Source organism: Amphimedon queenslandica, unplaced genomic scaffold, assembly GCF_000090795.2.
Source record: "Amphimedon queenslandica unplaced genomic scaffold, v1.1 AMPQUscaffold_13522, whole genome shotgun sequence".
NCBI classification, from domain to species: domain Eukaryota; kingdom Metazoa; phylum Porifera; class Demospongiae; order Haplosclerida; family Niphatidae; genus Amphimedon; species Amphimedon queenslandica.
Window position 1 is genome coordinate 1,677,839 of NW_003546242.1, and position 23,839 is coordinate 1,701,677.

A 23,839-nucleotide genomic window follows, 5' to 3' on the forward strand; every position below is an offset into this window, starting at 1 on the left:
AAACTGAGTCTAGAGGACAATTAAGAGCTACAGCAAATCAGAAGAGCCCTTTAAATTAATGAAAATACCTTCATTACACAATATAAAGGGCCTGCTAACTCGCAGTTCTTAATTCTCCTTGAGATTTTCCAGACTAAAGACTTGCTGCACTTGATTGAGAGAAGGCTTTACTGTAAGGAGCTGAATTTTTGGGGTAGCATACTTATCTTTTTAAGTTCTTTCAATAAATCTGTTGCTGGTACAATGTATTAAGATGTAAACAGCTTCTTTTTCAGAGCAACCTTCACACTAGTAGCCATTTTACTAAACGGGTGTGGTTTACCTTGTTCTAAAAATAGTAAACTCATTAAGCTATGCAGGCTACAGTGATTTTAATTAAATGCGTGGGTGTTGCGCGCTCCTACCCTTTCCTTTTTCTTTTATGGGCTCCTGACAGTACATATATACAAATGTAAGACACATTGATCAGATCTCTTAGGCTGTTATTCTATATTGAATGAGTTTTGCCTTGCTAAGAGTTAAAACAGATTGAGTAAAACAGATTGAGTAACTTACATGTACATACATGTATGCATGTACATATACATGTACAAGGACTTTATCAGCCTACACCAATAAAAAATAGAGCTGGGTGATATATTGATATTTTGATATATATCGGGTAAAACATCAATTTAGTTACTGAATGATATCGAGTCCATAATTTTGCAATGATATATCAATAAGACAATAATTACTGGGAGTGGCGGTCAAAAATCAATTAATTAATAATTACCACATAGTCACTAGTGATGTGCGATATCTGATCCGGTTCCATTCCGAGTACTTTTTCTCTGAGTATCGATGGTATTGAGTACAATTCCAAGTACCAGAGAAGGTCAAAGTCCAGAGGTGCTTCCAGCAAGTTACTGCTGCTTGAATTGACCATAAACAGTAAAAACAGGCTTCACTGTTCACTTACTCACTTTTTCATTATCTAAAAGATTCAAACAACAATCCAGAAGACTGAGACAGTAGCTGGAGAAGCTGAAAAAGCATTATTTATCATTTTTGGTGTCATTTTTTAACAATAAAAATTATTTTTACATTTTTAGTTTGTAATTAACTAGTAGTTTATTAAACATTATTGTAGTTAAGTGGGTGTGGTTGTACTCAGAATCGATATTTTCGGTACTGGAAATCTTTGATACCAATTTGATACTGCCTAGGAATCGAAGAATCGAGAATTTTGGTATCGGAATCGCACATCACTAATGGTCACACAAAAACAAAATGGCTAAAAAAAGCAAGTGAACAGCTGGAAATTGAAGAGCAACAACAAGAACTAGTGTCTAAAAGTAATACCAAATCACAAATATGGATCTACTTTGGGTTTGTGAAGGATACTGGAAAATTTGGGTTTGTGAAGGATGCTGGAAAAGATCAAGAAAATCCCAAGTGCCAAATATGCTGGGAGAAGAAAGTTAGCAAACCTATAAGCTGTAAAGGTCGTAATACCACAAATTTGTTCTCTTACCTTCGATATCATCACCCCAAAGAGTTTGTTAAAGTTAATGAGGGTAAGACCAAGACTTCCAATAGTCACCAGTCATCAAGCAAGCAACTAAATCTAAACTTTACAAATATCCATGTAATAGTAAAAGATGGCAAGCTGTTAGTCTAATGCTGTCACATACTACTTAGCTAAGGACATGTTACCTGTCTATTCAGTTGAGAAAGATGGCTTTAGACACATGATGGAAGTTCTTGACTCCAAGTATGACTTACCAGGGCGAAAATACTTTACACAGACAGCAATTCCTCAGTTATACTCGCGTGTTTGACATTAATTCTGTTGCCTCTCAATTCAAACACATATATAATTATGCTGCTACAACTGACCTTTGGAGTAGCTATACTATGGAACCCTCTATCAGTCTCACAGTACACTTCATCAATGAAGAATGGGAGCACAAGTCTAGATGTCTTCAGACTATGTTCAAGCGAGAGGATCACACTGGGTCTAACATCTCAGAAGCGTTAACACAGGCAATGCAGCAATGGGAACTCAATAACAGTAGCTTAGTCTGTATTACTACAGATAATGGATCCAATATGATATTAGCTTCTGACATTTTGGGTTGGAATCGAATATCATGTTTTGGCCATAATCTCCACCTCGCTGTAACCAACTCTGTGAAAGGTGATGATCGTGTTACAAAGGTAGTTGGTATATGCAACAAGATAGTATCTTATTTTTCTCACAGTTGGAACAAAAGAAGAGATGTAGCAATAATGCAAGGGGAGCTAAAACTACCCAAGCACTCTCTTATCACAGTAAGGATATAATCATGTAATGGTTCATTCATGTTATTACACTATTATTTAGGATTGTCCAACCAGATGGGCTCAAAAGTCAAGATAATAGAGCGCATACTTGAACAGGAAAGCACTATTCGAAAAGTACTTACACATGTAGTACTGACCGCAAATCTGTTCATCTCATCCCATCATGGCAAGATATAAAATTTCTGGAGTCCATGAGGTCTGCCCTAGGTCCACTATATGCTTTTACTGACATTCCATCTGGTGAAAAGCACGTGACCATATCTGCTGTAGTTCCACTACTTCATCATTTGTACTCCGACACACTTCTACAAAAAGAATCCGACACACAACTTACCAAAGATTTTAAAAGAGCAGTGAAATCTTACTTTGAAAGCAAGTACAGTGATTAAGATACCCTTCTATTTCTTAACTCAGCATCATATCTCGATTAAAGATTTAAAATGGAATACATGTATATACATGTAGCTGAATCAGACAAGGTGAATATCAAGAAAATACTAGAAGAAGGTAAAGAGATGTCTGAGAAGTATACACTTTACCCTGAGAAACCAGATGACACTGAAGATGTGGCTACTACCACTTCAACTTCCTCTTCCACTGATCCACTTTTGCCTAAGAAACTCTAAATACCCTAAAAAATCACTGCACTTACACTTTAAACCAAACTTCCTTAACCCTCGAAGAGAAGATCCAAAATTAAATAGATAGATACATTCAATATCCTCTACTAGATTCAGAGTTAAATCCATTAGAGTGGTGGAAGTCTTACAACAAAACTTTCCCGGCATTAAGCACATTAGCAAGGAAGTATTTATGTTGCTGTGCAACCAGCTCTCCCTCCGAGAGAGTTTTCAGTACATCTGGCAATCTCATGTCTTCAAGACGAACTTGTTTAAAACCAGACAAAGTTAATACAATGGTATTTTTGGCTAAAAATCTTTGATAGTTTTTGCTAAAAATTTAATATGATAATAATTCAACGTGTACATGTACATGTACTCAAGTGATAAATAGTAATATCATGATATGTCACTTTGAGCGATATATCATTGGACAAATTTTGATATCGCCCAGCTCTAATAAAAAAACCCACAATAAAATTGCAAAGAGCATTAATAAAGCTAACATTAAAGCATCATTCACTTTAAAAGCACAAGTACGTGTATAATATCATAGTGCAATACACAGAAAACCTTTATATATCAATTTTTAAACCAAAAAATTGACATCTGCTCATTAAAAATGCATTTAACACTAACCTTTTTAAAGCAAGTTGCCAGTAAATAAAGAAGACATGCTGACTGGCATTCCAAGGTTGTAAATGATTTCAGAATGAATGTCCCATCATCCCTCAATACTAAAAAGGCAGCAACTGTTTCACAAAACAATAACTGAGATACAATAGTCTCTTGTTCAGCAGGACTATTAGCACAATCTATGCTACCATCAGCAGTTACCTAATAAAAGATAGCACAAAATTATAGACACTATAAAAGCAAGACCTACCAAGTGGACATCTTTCAATTCTTTCTTCACCTTCTCAACTAATCCAATAACATTATCCCAGATCGTTATATCGCCACTGTTATCTTGTCCAAAATACCAATTGTCAATAGTCTCTATCATAAATCGATCCTGATCAATGAGAGCTACAGTGCTGTTGCCTTCATAATAGGGGTTTAAAGTAGTTGCTCTCCACTGCCAAACAATATCCATTCGATGAATTTTGAGGTAATGATTTAAGCTAGTAACAAAGGCACCAGGAGCTTCACAAAGGTGTAACGAATTAAGCCTTATTACAGAATCGGGCACGATATTAAAGACAGTGAGAATTTCATGCAACTTTGTCCAGCCTTGTGTACATAATTCAGGCTGATGTCTCTTACGGACCTCTGGGATAATATTGCCAGCTCTATTTGTGAACTTGGTGTGGCGGTGCCATGAGGTGATTTCCTTGTCATCCAATTTACTTTTCACACTGTTCAGCTTATTTCTTATGTCAAGAAGGCTACGGTGACTGTATTGCGGATGATGAAATATTTGTTGTGGGTCTGGTAATTTCCATGTGCTTGGTATTTCATCATGAAACTGGAATTTCTTTGAAAAAAGGTCACGTACTTGTTCCTCTGCTTCATCACTGGCATTGCCTTTCCTATGCCTACCAGGCGACTCGTCTCCTCCTCGGTAACTTCCACGTCCACGTGCCCTACTGCCACGGCCCCAATCTCCCCTTCTAGTTCCAAACATGCCAGGATTTGTGTAATGAACTTGAGTACAATGAGTAGTTTAGTTCGATTGGTAGTTAGTGACTATTATACCAGAACTTGAGCTTCTGCTTCATTCAAGAGTTAAAATTAAAACAGCCCTAATAAATTTTACTTTCACCCAAACAATTATAACAACTTGACAAAAATTATAATAATTATTATAGTTTGCTTTGCTGATTAAACAATTGGGCCAATTTCTGACTAAGCATCACATTCCCTGTGATCTTTATCTTTCCTCCAAAAAATGCCTAACAATTAAAATTCATATTATTTAGTACAAAATGATAGAATACTTGTTGAGGATTAAGATCACCATTTGCAAGCCGAATAAAGTCATCATCTGATATAGTTAGAGTACAACCAGCTCGAGTTGCTTTTGGCTCTCCTTGATATACGGCACCAGGAGGATTTTTAAGATCAACAGCTAAAAAGAGTTTTAGCTACATTTACACATTTAAAACATTACATACTCCATTGTGATGCTAAATTCCCATCTTTGGTAATATTCCACAAGTAAACAGCTCGTATCCTATTAACAAATTCAGGCCCTCCGGTTGCAATTACAGATTTCAACTGCTCAAACAATGCAGTTGATTTTAAGGATTCCTTGTCACTTGAAGAATCTTGTGAAGAAAGAGAAGGTGCTGTCAGCAAATCCACATACCCTCCAGTTAGAACAGTGTCACCTGATTCTACACACTGCAAGACACTATCAAACAAGTGTCAAAATAATAGTAAAATACTTTGCACGAAAAGAATATCCTTTCATTTTCCTGCCACATATCAGTCTGGAGAGTTTGTCCAGGTAAAAATGGCTTTGAGAAACGAACTTTAATAGCCTTGACCATAGTGGTATCATTATTGCAATACTGACGTAAAATATGTCTAACAGCAAAGCCAAATGAACAAAGGCCATGTAAAATGGGAGTAGAGAAACCTGCAAAAAAGTTCAAAACAAATAATCACATATTACCAAACACATACCACCCATAGCAGCAAAGTCCTTGTCAATATGTAGAGGGTTGTAGTCTCCATTAAGCCTGTAGAGAGCTGCCTGGCTGGAGGTAGTCTTTTCTCGGAGAGAGGCATCTGGATTGCGAGAAGGAGCTGAAAGTGACTTCTATTACGTATAACAAAACCAAATAATCAAGATACATTTTGACTTCAACTGCCACTAACAGCTAGCACATTATACATACCTTAATATGTGGTGAATCTCTCTTTCCCCCAAATCCACCAGCTCCCACCATAAATATGGAAAACTGATTGAAAGCTACCAGATCTCCAGTTTCATCAAAAGATTGAACTATAATAAAATATGAGAGGTACAATAAAAATAATACACAATCAACAACACAAACTATACCATCAAACAAGACAACAGCCCCAGATTTTTTGTCAAGAATATCACTAATAACACCTTTGTGGCTCAAAGTTCCTGAAAAAAATTGTCACATTTTCATTTCTTTTATTAATACCTGATGTCGGGAATGGTTTCTTAATTTCAATATACTGTTCTCCATGAAGCATTCTTGCCAAATTTACCTGACTAAAAGCAGGCAGACCAGTCATCACTCCAGTCATAGCACTCTAAAATATCATGAACACGAAGTTAATACATATTGTACACATCACCATACAGGCATCCATACCTGAGCAGGAATGACAGCATACGAAGGAATAACACTGAATTCTTCATGACCTTCATAAAGAAATTTTAATTGAGATGTGTCATTCTCAGAAACAGTAGCACCAACTGCAACACAGTAAGTAAATAAAATTATACCCATGTAGTTTAATGCAACATTAATGTACCTCCTAAGGCATATAAAATGACATCCCGCTCAGTATAATTAAAAGGTGGTGCTGTGAATTGATATCCAATAGCAGATTCAAAACTTGTTGGAATAGGTTTGCTTGAGTCATTTAACTTTTCTAGTATTAACTTCACTGTATGAGCAGTTGCTTCTACTCTTGAAAATAAATGCAAAGTTTCATTTCCAACAGGTACCTACCAGAGGCTGATGTGTGGTAGAGAGGGTTACATGTCATATCAGTTATAGCATCCCAATTAGATTGAACTGCATGTAAGAATACAATGACAATTTTAACAAAAAAAATATAACAATATAAACTACAACTAATACCAAAAAAATAACATAACTAACCATCTTCAATAGAAAAAGTATTTTCAGCCTTTCTCATAGCAACACCACCAGATTTCTGTAGGCGAACTAACACAAAATTAATTTTTTTAACTATTTTTTAATTCAATTTTGTTGCGATACCTTTTGCAGCCCACCCTCCAGCAGACTATAAAAATAAAAGTAATAAAAATTAAATCAGTCCTAAGCAAGCACTGACCTACATGTACATGTATTTACTGTGCATGTACAACAAAAAAGAAAAATTTATATATGACATAATAATTTTATTGGCAAACTAATGCTACTGTACGTGTGAAATAGTTCACAGAAAATTTATTCATGTGCCATAATACTGCTATTATTCATTGTGGAAATACTTCATGTATTCAAAACGACATTCTTAGCTGTTAAAGTGAAATCATTTTAACAATTATCAATCTACATATACACGTACATGTACATGTATATACATGTGCAAGGGATATACAATGTATGCACAAGCATTAGATTGAATCCCATTTTGTCTTAAGTATTTTTGTTGCATCAATTGTTACCTCTATTACAACTCCATTTTCTGTACAGTTTTCATGACACATGTAGCACACCACTGGAGCAATATATTCAGGTTTGAATATCTCACCAACCTCTATTAACAACAGAAACATAATGACATAATAAAGCTAAGTACCTTCTGGAATTAGTCCTTGAGTAAGTCTTGACAGAGCAGCAGGGACAATGGTATTACAAAAAACATTATATTTTTGTCCTTCAAGAGCCAATGTATTCATGAAACCGACCAAACCAAGTTTGGCTGTCAATCATTAATACAAATTAGTAACAATAAAAACAATGACTTACCAGCACTGTAATTTGATTGACCAAAGTTTCCATACAAACCAGAAGTTGATGAAGTCATTATGATACTATTAAAACATACATATACATGTACATTTTGAAACAAAATTTACCGGCCATATTTTTGCTGTTTCATATAAGGCCATGCAGCTCTAGTACACATAAATGACCCTCTGAGGTGGACCTTATGTACAAGATCTACAAAAAAATAAAATCAAATACTACATGTAACTATAGACAAAAATACCCCAGTCAAGATCACTTATACGAGAGAATGATTTATCGCGAATTATTCCAGCATTATTCACCAAAATATCTAACAATAATAATAACTTATTGATATCAAGTTCACAGCAATGCTTACCTATTCTACCAAAATTGTCAATAGCTGTTTTGATAACTTTCTCTCCATCTTCCACCGAGTCTATGCATTTCTCATAATAAATAATTAAATATTATTACAAAAATTGGTATACCATAATTTGGAACTGCAATTCCTCCAAAAGACTTAATTGTCTGCACAACTTCATCAACTGGTTTACTATTTTTACCAAGACCTGTAAGATCTACCCCAAGATCATTAACTAGAAAAACAATAGGCATGCATAAATTGCTATAGATATTTTGATTATAGTTTGGTATATAAGAAAAAAGGTTAAAATAGTTAAGAAAAATAATTAAGGTTTAATGGTTAAATGGTAATAGATTGACAATATTACAAAGTAGTAAATTTGAGGGTTGCCTTAAAAATTGGATTTTTTAATCAAAGACAGGGTCTTTGGCCAAATTTCATCAAAAATGGCTAGGAGAAAATTCCATTTCTTTAATTTTTTAATGCATGTTGTGTATATATACATGTACATACACATGCACTTAAATATTATGAGATCAAGTTCCAATTTTTTAATAATTTTTTTAAGTTGCCTAAAAATCCAGTCGTTTTTATAATTTTTTCTAATGTAAAATACATGTACATGCTTAATATAAATTTCAATAGAGTTCACAATTATTTTTTTAAAGAGCTACATGCCATGATATTAGCTCAATTAGCATGCTTTGTGGGAAACCCACAATAATTATTAATTAGTTTCACAAGTGGCAATTAAGATTAACTGTTAATAATTTGACTTGATGCCAGAGGTCGCAATCAAAATAGCACCAATTCCACTATTTTCTTGCACATTTCTATGCTAGTATAGAACTTCATGATATTTACACGATTAATAATAGTGAGTGAACATACCAACTACTTTAGCTCCCCTTGAAGCAAGAAGCAAAGCATAGTCACGACCAATACCTACAGTGCTTTAAAAATAAAACAACAATAACAATTCCTACCTCTCCCTGCTCCTGTGACAATGGCGACCCTGCCATCAAATCGCAGAAGAGACCTAGCACCAGACATGATGACCTTTGAATAGGGGCGTGGTTAGGATTAGCAAAAAAAAATAGGGTGGGGCTCAGGCTAACAAAACAAAAAATGGGCGAAGAGGTAATGCGTTTGAAATTAAACAACATATATTTTTATTCTCTTTGTTATAGGAAGGATAGTACCAAGTAATTATGGCAGCTACAAACCAACCCTTACGCACACCAACTTTACTACCAGTGCATGGTCGTCGTACAAAAGCGTCTTCTGCTTACTCATTGGCTATCCCCCTTGAACAGCAGCTTATTGAATGGACAAGCAAGTCTCGTGAGATTCACATGAAGTTAAAGCGTGCTTCTTCTAATAACAAAAGTGTTGAGCAGTCGCAATTGATGCCTCTATTAAATGAACTAAGTGAAAGAATTATTACTGCTGAATCCCTCATAACCAATGTGACTAATTCATATTCACGCATGCTATGCGAGTCCGATTCTGAAGTGCAGTCTCTTAGGCTTAACATCCTGCAATTAGAGGAACGACTAGAATCAAGTGGACAGCAGCATAAGTGTTCGGTGCTCATGGGCGATCTCAGTGAAACACACAGAAAACAAAACACCATTGAAACAAATATCTCAATGAAGCATGATTTATCATCTGATCTTTTAGCCACAAGAAATCAAGTATCACTATTAAAGGCAGAAATAAGTGAAATAAATAGGAGGCATGACGATCGTATTAAAGAGTTTGAGAGCAAATGTATACGGCTAAAACAAGATTTGACTACAAAGGAACAACAGATTCATGCTCAAAGATTACAGATCTCTCAAAATCAAGTTTCTGAGGCATCAAATTTAACTAAAGCTCATGAGGAAAATGAGGAACTTCATCAAAAATTGAGAAACTTGAAGATTAAGTTAAAAGAAGAGCAAGACGCTGTTTCAGCATGTCAGAAGAAGTGGGACTTAGAAAGAAATGATTTAGACAGTATTGTTAATGACCTCCAACTTAAATTACAAGATACGGCTGATGAGTTAAATAGACAGCTGCATGCAAGCAAACAAAGAACAGAAGAAATTTCAAGCCAGCTTGATCGTATGAAATTAGAACACGTAGCAGAGCAAAATACCATTCTTGCAACTAATGCAAATCTCAAGAAGTTAAACGAAGAGCTAGCTCACCGCTTAACAGTTTTGAATAGTAAGATATGTCAACAGAATTCTGAATTGCTTGCAGCTAAGGAAAAAATTCAGACATACGAAAGGGAACTTTTTGAAGAACGTCAGTCTAATAGTTCTCTGAAAAGCGAGATATGTCAAATGAAAGAGGCTAATAAAGAGCTACAAACCAAAGTTGTCGGTATTCAAGTGCAACTGTTAAAGGAGCAGGAGGAGTTTAAAAAAGATAAGACAGAAACTATGCCTACCCATATTACTCTAGCGCCAGCAATATTTGATGATGAGGAGATGTCCAAGCAAATCGAGGAGGAATCCACAGAGAATCCAGATAGAAATGCAACTGGGCACAAGGTGCCTATTCACACAACTGTTAGTGATAACAATTTTCAATGCAAAAAAGAAAGTGAAAAATTTAGTACACCACTTAGCTTAGCATCTTCTGATTTAGATTTAGCAATTTCTAGAAATCAGCAATGTGAGAAAGAGCTTGCAAACGAACGTCAGTCAAACTTAGCAATACAAAATGAAGTTGCTATTTTGAGAAAGCAAGTGGATGCAATGCAAGATGAATTAACAGAGCTTCATGTTTTGCGTCAGAAAGATAAAGAAACTCAAGAAGGTCTTAACGATACCATTGAAAAAGAACGTGTTGATTTTTCCGAGAAGTTATTGAAACTTTCAGAAAAATTGCAGAAGGAAAAGGAACTTATTATTCAAGATCACAAAATCCAAATTGCCCAAGCTAATCAAGAAAAATCTAGATTGGAGGAAGAACTTGTTAAAGCTTATTCTACTGCCAGAAATGAAGTACTTCGAGCTAAAAAGGAAATGGATGAACTTCTAACAAAACATGAAAGTCTCTCCGACAAACAAAACGCAACGTTTTCTAAAAGTAAGCGTTTGGAAGAAACCCTGGTTGAGAAGGAGTCACAAATTGAAAGTCTAATTTTGCAGTTGTCTCAGGCAGAACTTACAGGAAAGTCAAATAGCGATGAATTATTGGTAGAAAGAAATAAAAATAATACGCTTAGTGACACCATTGTAAATTTAACCAGTGAAATAGTAGCACTAAAAAGTGCACTCAAAGTAAAACAAGAGGATAATGAAAAGTGTCAATCGCAGCTTGTCAATGAAATTAAGCAGCTAAACACTGTCATTGAAGGTCTTCATACAGAATTAGAAGCTAAAACCAACATATTAAGTCATGGATTAATTCAAATTGAGGAAAAACGAGTAGAAGTTTGGAAGCAGTTAGAAAAATTAAAAACTGAATGCCAAGGGCAGCAAGCAGGCATGCAAGTTGACATTAGTAAACTTAAAGATATCAATGCCAGATTATTTCAACGCTTACACTCTTCAGAGTCTGAGAGTACAGAAAAAAGTGCAGCACTAAATCAGAAATCTTCTGATTTAGTTTTAGCACTTGCCAAAAACAAGGAATATGAAGATGAGCTTCAAATTGAGCGCCGTACTGGTTCAGTTCAACGAGATGAAATTGCTTCATTAAGGGAACACGCTAATGCACTACAAAATGAAATGACAACGATTCGTGTTATTCACTCAAAGGAGGAAAAAGAATTGAATGAAACCATTCAGAAGGAGCGTGCTGAAGCATCACAGATAACAGCCAATGCTCTAAAAGAGTTAGAAAAAGAAAAAAAAGAAAAGGAGCTTATGATTCAAAGCTATGAAAGCCAATTGATGCTCATCAATCTTGAAAAATCCAAAATTGAGGAAGATATTACTGCTAAGTTAATGGAAGAAATGGACATGCTCCAAAAAAGGCATGAAATTCTTTTTAATGAACACAAGCAAAGTCTTCAAAAAAATAAACAGCTACAAGAAAATTTGGTTGAGAAGGAATCACAAATTGCTGAACAAATTTCACAATTGACTGATGCAAAAATTAAATTCAGTGAGGAGCTACGTCTTGAAAAGTGTAGAAGTGATGAACTTTGTGACACCATTGTAAGCTTGAATAATGAACTATCTGCTATGAAAAGAGCATTGACGGAAGAACAAAAGACACTAGAGAAGTGTCAGCTACAACTTGTCAGTGAAAATAAGCAGTCAAAGGCTATATTTGAAGATCTCCGATCAAGTTTAGAAGATAAAACAAATGAATTAAAATCAAAGATGATTGAATTTGAGCAAGAACGAATTGCAGTATCGAAACAGATGGAGAGGAATAGCTCCAAGTATCAGAAACAGCAGGATGACCTTCAAGCTGAAATTCGTGAATTGAAGGGTATCAATGAAGAATTAAATAAGTGCTTAAAAAATTCTGAATCAGAGAATAGTTTCAAAATTAGTCAATATACAAATGATTTAGATACAGCAATGGCTAAAGTACAAGAACATGAAAAGAATATTGCAATAGAGCGTCAGTTAAATTCAATTTTGCAGAAAGAAATATTGTCTTTAAAAGAACAAGCTGATATGCTGCAGAGTGAAAACCAAATCTTACATCTAAAGGAAACAGAAGAGCTTCAAAAAATAATCAAAACACTAAAGAAGGAATGTGATGATGCATCACAAAAGGTAACAGAAGTTGAAAATGAAAAAGAGCTTATTATTCAGGATTGTCAGCAGCAAATTTTTAAAGCTAATGAAGAAATTTCCAACAGCAAAAATGATCTGATGGCCAAGCTTACAACTAGTAATGACCAGCTAAAAAAAGTTCAAGAGCACCTTCATGAACTTCAGTGTGAACACGACAAGCATATTCAAGCATTCAAAAGTAGTAAATTAGAACACGAAGAATTGCTTCTGAAAAATGTTCAAAGCCTGGAAATTGCAGAAACTCAAAAAGAGGAGCTTCACAAAAGAATAACAATGTTAAATGATGAGCTTGGTGCATTAAGATTGAAGTATGATTTTGAGCAAGAAATTGCAGCAAAGTCTCAAGATCACGTAGAAAAGGAAAATGAATCTCTTAAGACAAAGTTGGAGGCTGAAACTAATGAAGTAAATGCATTGCAATATGAGTTATCTGAAACAACTATGAAACTAAAGGAATTGCAAGATGAACTTCGAGCTACCAGTCATCAATTAAGCTGTGAAAAGCAATTTTTGCATGAAGAGAAAGAACTACATAAGCAGCTTAAATCTGAGTTGATATCTATGAAAAATGAGCTAGATTCTACAAAAAGGTCTCAAAATTCTGCTGAAAGCAAATGTGAAAGACTTCACAAATATATTGAGAGCCTGCTTAAAGTAATAATGGACAACCAGCCTGATTTATTGGATCGTGTACGAACTTAATAAATCTAGACCCATTATTGTTATAATTATTATTTATTATAGTCTGTATTACATTTTTTTTAAATTTTAATTTGCCGAAGTTTGATACAGCAAAAAGTTTTAATGATTAACAATGCATACTAAAATCTTGTAAAAGAGGTGTGGTGTGTTTCTAGGGAAACGAACAAGAAGTGAAATCAACAGTTTGGTTTTTTTTTTTATTATGCTGTCTCTGTTTGATACTGACTCAGAAGATGGTTAGTACATTCAGTGCGCCATTTTTTTAGTTACTAATAGAGTCATTGGATGGAGCTAATACTTCACCATCAGAAGATGATTTTGTTGTAAAACACATTCCAATGAATGTAAGTTTACTGTAAATGCAGTGTAATTTTTTAGCATTCTTGAAACTAAAACAATTAGTTCATCACGAATTGTATATAATTGGCTAAAACTTAGCTCACATAATGGGATTTCCCTTGTCTTGGGTAGCCAGCCCCTCTCTCCGTGAATACTTTCTCCACTAGGGCTAAAACTTGAAACAATTGCAAGTAATTGGGCCTTGTGGGTAGAGTATTCTTAAAATTTAGAACAAATGCAGCAATTGTGACAATAATTGACAAAAGGGCCCTTATGGTGGATTTTAAAATTGATCGTTATAATGGAAAATATCAACCTGTGAGTGCTTTGTTAGACAATCATTGTTTCTAAAAGTTTCATGGTAACTTTTTGCATCCTGTGGAATAATTTTATGATAAATGGGGCTCAAGAAGTTGGATTTCTTAGGCTAGAAAGACAAATTTCACTACCCGCCATAAGGTACCTTTTGTCAATTATGGCTGGTAAAACCATTTTGTGTAGAGTTACTACACCTCTGATAGCAAGTATCTATGTGCATACATATAGTTACTGGTAACTATAAATACATGTACATGTATGTGCATATGCATGTACATGTACATGTAGCTATAGGGTAGCCCAGTTTTGTGATACAGTAGATAATGTTTCATATTTTAGGGACTTATGATTCATATTCTACCATGTTTGTTTTTATAATATCCTTGTATTTACATGTACATGAACATGTGATTGCTTCTTTTTTGTATCAATTTGGTACATGTTGTTTGTTTATTTATGATTTTCATTGTCTTGTCTTAATTAGCTGTATTTCATTTATAGGAAGCAATATCTGCTGTTCCAGCTAGTTATGCTGACCTTTTAGAGGTTTTGTTACCAAGATTTCAACCTCACTATAATTTAAAAGGGATAAGTATTGAAGACCAGGAATCTCTAGTAAAAATTTAACTAATAACTTTACTACCAAGAGTTCATTATTGACTTTGTACCATAATAAAGAAGTTAGGTAGAATTAGTTCAAGCTTTATAAAGCAGACAATTTTTCAAATTTAATTTTGTGCATTGTTGTTTTGTTAGCAAGAAGATCATACTGTTTATGGCAATTTTTGTACATGTACATCACAATTGTTCTATTTTGTGAATGATTTTCTACAGTTTACAACATGCATGTGTAGTTAATACTTCAGACGATAATAGAGCATGATGTACATGTACATGTACATACACTGTATGTTACTTTATAGGCAAAAATTTTAATTGGAGAACTAGCAAGTCAGTTTTCTGTAATTCATCGTCAAATTGATGACCCTTTCTTGGTGAGTAGATTGCATGCTTATTATTATACACATGTACTTGTATTATACACATGTAGGTTTTTATTTATATTCTCCTTACATGTATTGATATGAAGATTTTTTTATATGTATACCATGCATGGAATTTTTTTGGTAAACTAGCTTGTATTGTACTAACTTAAATTACAAGTAATGATAAAGTCAATGTTTCACAATTTTTTTCAATATCATGTACAGTTTACATTTACATGTATATGTACAGTATACAATGCACTCTAAAAAAGCTAGCATGGCAGAAAGTTTTCACTACAAATTTCACTGTATTTTATTATTTTATGATCTTCTTTTGTTGTATAGTCACCATCTAGTAATAAGGAACTGCACAGGTATGTACGTGTAAGTGACATGTACATGAACAATACATATGTGTTTGTGTGTAAACGTGAGCATTACAGATACAAACTGTATAGTAATGTTTTGTAATAATCATTAATGACATGTACAAGTATTTTTACAGGCTTATATTTGTTGAAGTTTCAACAATTTTGGAAGCACTATTCAGAAGTTACCTTGCTAAAGCATGCAGTGAGCTTATGATGATACCTACACGTGTGTTGTAGAAATTTTTAACTGTTTTAGGACTAAAGTCTGAAGATACACTTCATGCCTCAACACAAATTAGCTGTTTACATGCTGAATTAATTATTGTTGCTAATAAAAGGTTCATTATTGTTTTTATAGTGAAGCTATCATGTGTTGATAAATAATAGGATTAATATCCCTTTCATAAGGAGAAAAATCATAGCAAGGCTTCAAAAAGGAGCTCCTTCAGCATATCAAGCAACAGATACAATAGACCAGCTTTCTCATGGAGTTGATGACCTTGATGAGGTTTATAAAGTAAGTCTAATTAACCATAAGCCCTTTCTACAGTATTATCTACCCTCGGCTATATTTGTACATGTACATGTATGCACTTTAAAGCAGAGTTCCCACTGGATTTTGTATTGAGTTCCTTATCAGTACATTTTAAAGTTGCTCAAAAATTAGGTCAATGACCATAGTACATGACTTTGGTCGAATTGCGTCAGAAATTACTAGTTGGAAATTCTTCTTTTCAATAATTTCTGGTGCAATATGTACTCCTATTTTATATAAAATTTTGAGCTCATTTTAATCAAAATCAAATTTTCATAAATTTTAAATTAGGTCGAAAATTAGGGTCAACTACCCTAGTACAGGGACTTTTGTCAAATTCAAACCAAATTTACTATGAGAAAATTCTCCATTTTATTTTATATGATGCATATACAGGTTTTTTTACTTTGCATGCAAAATATTGAGCTCTTTCTAATTAAAATTGCATTTTAAAAACATAAATGAAGTTGCTCAAAATTAGGCCAAACATCCTGTACTGTATATAATTTTGGACTTTGGTCAATTTCACCAAATATAAAGATGAAGGAATTCTCCATTTTTACTTTACATATACTTATGTTGTGTAAAAAATTTGAGCCGATTCTGATTAAAATAATTTAAATTTGCTGGAAAAGTTCCTGTACACAACTAAAAGTTATTATGCCTGAATCAGCACTTTTGCCCCAAAATAATGGACCATGTCTACACTGGTACAGCCCTGACACATTATTTTCTAGATCATGCCTGATATTTTGGCATGGATCAGTAAAAGCTTTATTATGATTGTATCTTTGCTGATTTTCGCTGTTGTATCATGACTGATTACACGAAAACCATGATTCAGGACTGATATCAGTATGATTCAGACTGATATCAGTCCTGATTTAAGGCAATAACATTTGGTTGTGTACTAACGGGGACTGTGGTCAAGTTCCACAATAAATTGCTTAAAGAGAAGTCTCCATTTTAACTTTTTTATGCATATACATGTTTTTATGTTGCATAAAAATTTTGATCTTATTCCAATTAAAAAATGAATTTTTAAAAGTGCTCCAAAAGCTGTATACTACACGTTCATGCATACATGTATATGTATATAAGACTTATCAGAAAGCATGTTTTTCATTCATATGTAGCATGCTTTGTGGGATAACCTGCTTATAGTTAATGCTACATGCACATGTATATTTATGCTACTTTGATAGGTGCAGCTAAAGTATCCTTTGTCACTACAAAACTTAGCCACAGATCATGTTAGTTTACATGTACATGTAATGCTATTCACTGCTTTTGTATTTTATAGTCAGCCTCTCCTCAGAACTGTACAACAAATAACAGCAAAACTTATTATTCTGATGAAGAGGGTAATATATTGTGTATTTTTCATTTTTTAAAATACAATAGATTTAAATAGTACTGAATCCAATGAGACTGAACCATTTCATCATTTACATGTAAGTATAATTTGATTTAATTGTACAGATATAGATAATATTTTGCTTCCTGTTTTCTGAAGAATTTTTCTAAATTCAGCAAGGTACCGTCAGAGCCAACTTTTCCCACAGATGCCCTTCTTTATGACTTAGGCATGCAACATTCCACTGGTAAGCTGGAAACTTGAATCAATATGTAGCAACATGAATTTTTTAGGTAAAGGTAAAAAGCAATTTCTTGGCCTTTGGGACTCTCCTAGTCTTAACACATTAAAAGTACAATACAGTAAAATTATAAACTCTTAATCTATTTAAAAGGGTCTACAAGTTTTTCCTGAAAACAAATGTTTAGGACAAGTCAAAACAAGGTGCCATTTGAAATAGATTGAGCATTAACGATACTGCATTTGCTTTCAGCTTGGGTGACTATACTGATGAAATGCTTAGAAATGACATTAAGACCTTGTCACTTCAAGAAATGGTCATGCTTGAGCAGGTTAGTTGTGTGTTGTACATGTTCAAATTATTAATGTTTTGTTTTATTTTATAATCAGGGTAATACATCTGGTGATCTTTCTCCCTTACTAGCTGTATGACTTTTTAATGCTATGGGTGTGTACGTATTATTATGATACTGTAGGCTCATACATTTACTTCTTTTGTGAAAAAGCAGCAACCATCAGGACATGAAGCAGAGCCTATTCCAGCAGTGTTACCTGTTAAGCAGAGTCCTGCTCAGTCTCTGCTACATCAGATCCCATTAAAATATAGTTTAAAGTTAGCAGTAGTTTTGTTTTACAATAAGGTGATTTTTATAATTCTAGCTCATCATTTAATAACACTGGCACTGATTACTCAGAAATTAATGCACCATTTGATTCAAGCCTTCATGAATCATTAAATTCTGATGGCATAAAAATTTCTTTGTCGCATCAATCTCTTTCAGACGGCTCAAATGAAATGCTTGACCTAACTAACAAGTCACCATCATCTAAATGTGTTAATGATGAATCATGTATTTCTGAGGTTGAGCTTTTGAAAGATACTATTAAGCAGCCTGATGTCTTGGCAATGGCATTACCCCAAAATGTATGCACCATTATTGATAATAATTGCAATGTATTTAATCTCTTCTTTTTCCATGTACATGTAGCATATTGGCCGTGCATCAAATGTCCGTGTTAGTGAAAGATCTCCAGTATTTTCTCTTAGACTTCAGTCTCAACCAGCAGTCTACAATGAGCTAACTAGTGATGTGAGAAAAGTTATTATAACCAGTCAGTGTTCTATTAATTCTTCATTAGCTGGATATTGTTACACTTGAGCAACTGGATTCTAATTTAAAAGAAGGTCATGATATATATGAAATATATGAAGAGCTGTCTCAGACTCTTCCAAAAGAGCATTTAGCCTTTGACAAAGTATAAACTATGAACACAAACACTTATTGGAAGTATCTTGTTTCAGGATCCAGTGTTGGAGCCTTTTATAAGTGACAAAATCACAATGTCTACTGTATATGCATCCAGCACGCTTCACCACAGAAAAAGCACTAGAATTGTCAATGAAAGTTTGGTTCATGCTGGATTTCCTCCTTGGAAAGGCAAAAGCCGCAAAGAATGGCTTTCTTCTAAGCAGTAATTCATTTTTAATGTAATTTTAAATCATAATTTATTTAATTGACAGAGAGAAAGTAGCATTGACTTCAAAAAGTCAAAAGAAAAGCTCAAAAGTTGTAGATACGGTTTCTGTAAATGATTACTTTAAGTTTGCAGCCGATCGTGTAAGTTGATTTTCGTATTTCTTTAGCACGTGCTGTACAGTATTGTCAAGAGTACATACATGTACATGTAATTATGTGCTCTTGGTATTGTTCATATAGGGCTCAGATTATTTAGGTGTTATACATCATATGTATGATTCCAGTGGTAGTGATTCTGAAGATGAACAAAAAGAGGAGGAAAAAAAGAGAAAGTTACGAGAGCTACAGCAAAATCTTCTGTATGATGCATTAATTGGTGTGCAAGTACCTTTTATTTACAATTTAGAATGAAAGAAAAGAACAGGTTTGAGCTTTTGAGGCAGAAAAATTTGTATACTCCTGGGAAGTGGAATGTTAATGCAGTTTTAATGGGAGGGCTTGGAAATGATCCTGAAGTACTACTGAAAGAACAAGGTTATTATTGCTTCTATCCCTTCATTATTTTCAGTTTCATATTTTTGGTATTTCATGTAGGTCCACCTGTTGCAAACTGGAGTGTAGTTCAGGTATGTGCATGTGTATTTATACACAGCAAATGTGGTGAGTGCATGTGTGTACATGCACATGCACAAACAATTTAATGCCTGAAAGATTGTAAAGTGATCTTGAGTACTAAAAATGGAATTTAATAACATGACATATGCTTGTAATTAATAGGCAAGGCTGAAAAATATATGGATAAGGCTCCAGTTATCTGATGATGATCAGTTTGATATGGCATTTAAATTGAGTCGTCCAAAATTTCATTCTTATATTGACAAAGTAAGTATTGCTATTTTTATGCTGATATTAGCATGTACAATGTAATGTAGGCTTTAAATTTGTGGGAAAATTGCTGTGAAGTAATTGAGAAGAGAGAAATGGCATTAAAGCATCTTGAGTCTTTTGAGGCACATGCTTCTGATCCAACAAGACATTTTTGCAAAAGTACAAGCAACTTAAAGATAAAAATGGTGCGATATCATACTTTTATTATAGGTTCATCATTATTGAGATTAAAAGAAGCGAGACAAAGAGCTACTTTGCACAAAGTGACTCAAATTATCTTAATATTTAATTATGTTCTTCAAATTAAAATAGGACATTGACGCTTTTGACAGAGAAGTTGTGAAGTTTGCGACGCAATTATCAAAGTATAACTTCACACTTAAATACAGAGTTAGTTATAGTTAATACTACAGTAATTATGGTTTATAACAGGAAAGAGATTATGTAGAGAAAATGAGGCTAGACCGAGTTGAATTGTTGTACTTCCTACATCAACAGAGACGACAAGCAGTTCTCCACCCAGCATTAAAAGTTTTAAACAACAGTGTTGATATACCTACTACATGTAGTACATGATAGAATGATAAATTTCCTAGTTTAATTTTTTAAGTACAATGCATAAAATGATGTTATAGTAATTACAATAAGTCAACTCATTTTAATTTCATCTGTCATCAGATCTGCCTTGAATCAAACACTATACTCTTAGTGACAATAATCACAATATTAATAAAATATACAACTACATGTATATATAAAGACTGTTTATTACATTATTAATTATTCAAACTGTAGATATATCGTCCAGTGATACTAACATTAACAATTTTCAGCTTTAAATAGATCAATTTTTGTCGATAGCTCCTTTTCCAATTCTTCCTACAACAAATTATAATAACAATTCATTAGGAATATTAAGCAAATTACCAAAACCAATTTCTCTTTGTGAATTTTTAGTTTTGCTAAGCTTAAATCCTAAGAGTCAGGTATCAAAAATTTATGGTGAAATCTGTTTACATATAGTGCCGTTATTATTACATACTGGTGGCAAGTCTGTAAAATTTTTTAACTGTTTATTTAATGGAAGAAGACGACTTTCTAAACTCTGAATTTCCTATAAAGAGAGGGAAAAGGGAGAGTTTAAATAAAGTACAGTGAAACTTCTATATAATGGGAAAGTGCAATAAAAACTTCTATATAATGGGACACTTTGGGACAAGAAAGTACAGTGATGTCCTTTATGCTGAGGTTACTTTATACAGTAATTGTCCAAATAGATACACTTGATACTCTCCATTAATGGAGATGTTGTTTAAAGAGGTTTTAAGTAAACTGATCCAGACCTGGGGTCGATTAAAAATGTACATACATTTACACATAGACTGAAGCACAATTTTTCATGTTGCAGTAATTCCAATTACATTTTGTTCAGACTTAAGGTGGGTTCTCAATATGACACACTGCTTTTACTGCTTTTGATACGCTAGCGTCATGACCGGAAGTGTTGCATAAACCAATGGGAGCATGCTTCAATGTGTCAGAATAGAAGTGTTTTCTAATCTGGCACATTGACGCATGCTTCCATTGGTTTATACAGCACTTCTGGTTGTGACAGACATTCATGCGTCATAATGGGAACCTGCCTTTACGCTTCAATTATTAATACAATTATATAATTGTAACTGACCCTTAAATTACAATTACAATTTGTAATTGACCCCAGGTCTACATATTCATACAGGTGATAATCAATACTCTACAAAATTATTTTTGGTGAGAATAATATTTTGGCGAATTTGCCTGTGTAAAGTTAAAGGCGAATTTTATTTGGTGATTTCGTACCAAGTGCCATTAAGCATGCTCAGTTTGAAACGAAAATGGCAGATTTTATATTGGCCATTTCTTAATAGAACTGCCAATCATCAGTATTAATTTATTGCCAATTAATCTACTCGTACAGTAAGGCTAAAATATTAAGTCCACCACAAAATAAACTAATGACACGAACTGTTTAAGAAATGGGACACTAATTCGATTGCAAATTTTTCATTTACCTCATAGTATCTTTGTAATGCCAGATGCTGGTGTTCTTTATTAAATGAATTTGCAACTAGTTCAGTCTATAATTGTACAGCTAGAGTGAATTGTATTAGGCTATAACAATGGAACCTGCAGACTTGATGCCAATTTCTTGTATTGCTGTGACTTTTCTCCCAAAAACTTTGTTTCAGTACTTGGATTCTGCAATTTCATTTCAGATAACAACTCGTTAGAAATTCTGAAAAAGTAACTAGTAAACAAACAAGTTTGAAATTACTTTGAGAAACATTCTTTATCAACAGCAGACTTTTCAAGAACAATATTACTGTGTCTCAATGACTGCTTCAACTCTGATAATTCATATTTCAATCTTGCATCTTCTTGTAATAGTGGTACTATTCCTAAGGAAATACTAAGCAATTTACCAAACTAATCACATGACACATCTTAGTTTAGGATTTACCTTGCAGGGCTAGAGTCACATACATTTAAATCAACAGCTGTTTCTGCTAAAGTATGTATATGTAACTGGGTCTTTGGAGAAAGGTCTTGTAAACTAATATTAGCAAACTTTAAGAGATGAATAATTTCTTCAGCTGAAAAAAGATAAAAAATTTCACAAACACCAAAATAGATTTTTTTGCAAGAAAAGCATATTTAGTTGAACAAAGAATAACTAATAAAGTTACGTAGTTCAAATCACAAAGGCAATAAGCTTTACTTCATTGATTAGATAAACTCTACATGCTCAGCATTTTTAACATTACAGATAAACAAAAGCTTCTAGTAAGAGTGGAGAAACTACAGCTAATTTAACAAAATCAAGGAGTAATTAATTTGAAGCAAAAACAAAATAATGTACATGAAATCTGATTCATACATAATTGTCAATACCAGTGATTTAATATTATTAATAATATAATTAATTTAATATTGTCAATAAAAACAGTAGCAGTCACGGTGGAATATATGGTATAACACTTTAATTTGGTGGGATTCTGCAAGCAGAATTGCCAATATTAAAACCGCCAATCATTAATGCGCATGGTCCGTAATGTATGTGTACACAAAAAAACCAAATTAAAAACCGCCAATTACAATTTTACAGCAAAATTGCTAAAATAAAGTGCTGTATGGTAATTTAAATTGGGGACTGAAGATATAAGCATAGTTTACACAAAATGCATGACTATACTAAAAACTAGTTGGATTTCAAGTGGTTTATTTCTTTAATTGTCCTTTCTGAATAACAACGAGAACTACTGACCGGGATTTCCCATAAATGCTGACAGGCACTATAGTGCCTGGCTGTTGATTAACTTTCTTAAAATTAGTAGAAAATCAAAACTTAATCAGAATCAGCTCAAAGTTGATACACAACATAGGAATATGTATACATGTATGCATCAGAAAATAAAAAAGTTTTCCTAGCCATTTTTCACAATTTTTGAGCAGCTTTAAAAATTCAATTAAAATATAAATTTAATAGCAATTTTTCAACAACTTTATAATCCTCTGACAATAAGTTGTATGAGCACTATGTCAAAATCCAGTAGGAAACCCCACTACTGAATGAAGATGTACTTTTAATGCAAAGTCAGCTAGTTTTATATCAGGATAGGAGGGCTTCGGCTCCAATCTCACCTCACCCATGTTGAAAATTTATAAAAAATTGAAGTATCAAAATTATGGATTATACTGAAAGTTTATCAAAGGACATAATACAATAGCCTAACTGTACCATTAAAGTTACCTTTGGCTTGGTAATCAAGAGAGCATTTTTGCATTTCTGATATTATTGTAGACACCTCTAAATTTTCCTTTTCCTGCAAAAAGGTGGCCATTTCACACAATTGGTTAGAGCTTCACTTAGCTATAACTG

At 33.6% G+C, this 23,839-nt stretch overlaps 5 protein-coding genes and 1 long non-coding RNA gene across 10 annotated transcripts in view; 2 read left to right on the forward strand and 4 right to left on the reverse strand.

Annotated features, from left to right (window-relative positions):
• The window catches only part of LOC105313501 (cap-specific mRNA (nucleoside-2'-O-)-methyltransferase 2-like), a 26,531-nt gene extending 21,873 nt beyond the window's left edge, over positions 1–4,658 (reverse strand). Inside the window, exons 1-2 of one of the 3 annotated variants that reach the window (XM_020001202.1) lie at positions 3,835–4,658; positions 3,588–3,785 (exon numbers count right to left, since the gene is read on the reverse strand). In XM_020001202.1, the coding sequence (XP_019856761.1) occupies positions 3,588–3,785; positions 3,835–4,575 (939 nt within the window). In that variant the 5' untranslated portion in view covers positions 4,576–4,658. Of the gene's footprint in view, positions 1–775; positions 915–965; positions 1,027–3,587; positions 3,786–3,834 lie in introns of those variants that run through there. The other 2 variants (XM_020001245.1, XM_020001294.1) reach the window with 2 other exon arrangements.
• On the reverse strand, positions 1,062–3,461 carry LOC109585807 (uncharacterized). Of its 3 annotated transcripts, none has more exons than XR_002186685.1 (3): positions 2,868–3,461; positions 1,882–2,825; positions 1,062–1,831 (listed from the first exon to the last, which is right to left on the reverse strand). It is a non-coding gene; the product is annotated as an uncharacterized LOC109585807 (long non-coding RNA). The 3 variants fall into 3 exon arrangements; XR_002186676.1 differs by having other exon boundaries at positions 1,062–1,472; positions 1,517–2,825; XR_002186697.1 differs by having other exon boundaries at positions 1,062–1,479; positions 1,517–2,825.
• Positions 4,659–4,676: 18 nt separating the features above from the next.
• LOC100640903 (peroxisomal multifunctional enzyme type 2) lies at positions 4,677–9,034 on the reverse strand. Its single transcript, XM_003382358.3, has 22 exons — positions 8,936–9,034; positions 8,841–8,894; positions 8,074–8,181; positions 7,962–8,021; positions 7,845–7,913; positions 7,711–7,795; positions 7,601–7,665; positions 7,431–7,553; positions 7,297–7,388; positions 6,884–6,908; positions 6,764–6,829; positions 6,611–6,676; positions 6,411–6,563; positions 6,248–6,351; positions 6,074–6,185; positions 5,962–6,033; positions 5,795–5,901; positions 5,580–5,715; positions 5,339–5,532; positions 5,066–5,294; positions 4,889–5,019; positions 4,677–4,843 (listed from the first exon to the last, which is right to left on the reverse strand). Exons 1-22 carry the CDS (start codon positions 9,000–9,002, stop codon positions 4,754–4,756), a joined length of 2,208 nt encoding a protein of 735 aa, XP_003382406.1. The 5' UTR covers positions 9,003–9,034; the 3' UTR covers positions 4,677–4,753.
• A 31-nt stretch (positions 9,035–9,065) lies between these two features.
• LOC105313575 (interaptin-like) lies at positions 9,066–13,501 on the forward strand. Its single transcript, XM_011407129.2, has 2 exons — positions 9,066–9,089; positions 9,140–13,501. Exon 2 carries the CDS (start codon positions 9,161–9,163, stop codon positions 13,403–13,405), a length of 4,245 nt encoding a protein of 1,414 aa, XP_011405431.1. The 5' UTR covers positions 9,066–9,089; positions 9,140–9,160; the 3' UTR covers positions 13,406–13,501.
• Positions 13,502–13,544: 43 nt separating this feature from the next.
• LOC100631557 (uncharacterized) lies at positions 13,545–20,576 on the forward strand. The gene is made up of 30 exons (XM_003382308.3): positions 13,545–13,641; positions 13,682–13,749; positions 14,564–14,677; positions 14,986–15,057; positions 15,394–15,422; positions 15,554–15,621; positions 15,676–15,757; positions 15,807–15,936; positions 17,160–17,207; positions 17,258–17,318; positions 17,359–17,408; positions 17,471–17,558; positions 17,605–17,663; positions 17,706–17,755; positions 17,805–17,883; positions 17,942–17,977; positions 18,028–18,164; positions 18,212–18,476; positions 18,541–18,642; positions 18,692–18,808; positions 18,855–19,024; positions 19,074–19,170; positions 19,270–19,388; positions 19,436–19,563; positions 19,624–19,655; positions 19,807–19,911; positions 19,962–20,076; positions 20,128–20,180; positions 20,230–20,307; positions 20,350–20,576. Exons 1-30 carry the CDS (start codon positions 13,608–13,610, stop codon positions 20,491–20,493), a joined length of 2,730 nt encoding a protein of 909 aa, XP_003382356.3. The 5' UTR covers positions 13,545–13,607; the 3' UTR covers positions 20,494–20,576.
• A 10-nt stretch (positions 20,577–20,586) lies between these two features.
• LOC109585746 (uncharacterized) lies at positions 20,587–23,815 on the reverse strand. The gene is made up of 8 exons (XM_020001891.1): positions 23,711–23,815; positions 22,421–22,553; positions 22,235–22,369; positions 22,087–22,195; positions 21,972–22,037; positions 20,960–21,031; positions 20,845–20,892; positions 20,587–20,796 (listed from the first exon to the last, which is right to left on the reverse strand). Exons 1-8 carry the CDS (start codon positions 23,799–23,801, stop codon positions 20,737–20,739), a joined length of 714 nt encoding a protein of 237 aa, XP_019857450.1. The 5' UTR covers positions 23,802–23,815; the 3' UTR covers positions 20,587–20,736.
• Positions 23,816–23,839: the final 24 nt, after the last annotated feature.

Bases quoted from the DNA above. Each gene is read 5' to 3' on its own strand.
- LOC100631557 (XM_003382308.3), top strand. From the start codon at position 13,608: ATGCTGTCTCTGTTTGATACTGACTCAGAAGATG. The intron at 17,208-17,257 runs GTTAGTTTACAT...TGTATTTTATAG, and splicing joins AAAACTTAGCCACAGATCAT to TCAGCCTCTCCTCAGAACTG. The intron at 17,756-17,804 runs GTGCCATTTGAA...ATTTGCTTTCAG, and splicing joins TTAGGACAAGTCAAAACAAG to CTTGGGTGACTATACTGATG.
- LOC100640903 (XM_003382358.3), bottom strand. From the start codon at position 9,002: ATGTCTGGTGCTAGGTCTCTTCTGCGATTTGATGGCAGGGTCGCCATT. The intron at 5,716-5,794 runs GTATGTATAATG...TATACGTAATAG, and splicing joins GAGATTCACCACATATTAAG to AAGTCACTTTCAGCTCCTTC. The intron at 5,020-5,065 runs GTATGTAATGTT...AACTCTTTTTAG, and splicing joins GAATTTAGCATCACAATGGA to CTGTTGATCTTAAAAATCCT.
- LOC109585746 (XM_020001891.1), bottom strand. From the start codon at position 23,801: ATGGCCACCTTTTTGCAGGAAAAGGAAAATTTAGAGGTGTCTACAATA. The intron at 22,554-23,710 runs GTAACTTTAATG...ATCTTTTTTCAG, and splicing joins TCTTGATTACCAAGCCAAAG to CTGAAGAAATTATTCATCTC. The intron at 20,893-20,959 runs GTATGTAATAAT...CCTGACTCTTAG, and splicing joins ATTTTACAGACTTGCCACCA to GATTTAAGCTTAGCAAAACT.
- LOC105313575 (XM_011407129.2), top strand. From the start codon at position 9,161: ATGGCAGCTACAAACCAACCCTTACGCACACCAACTTTACTACCAGTG.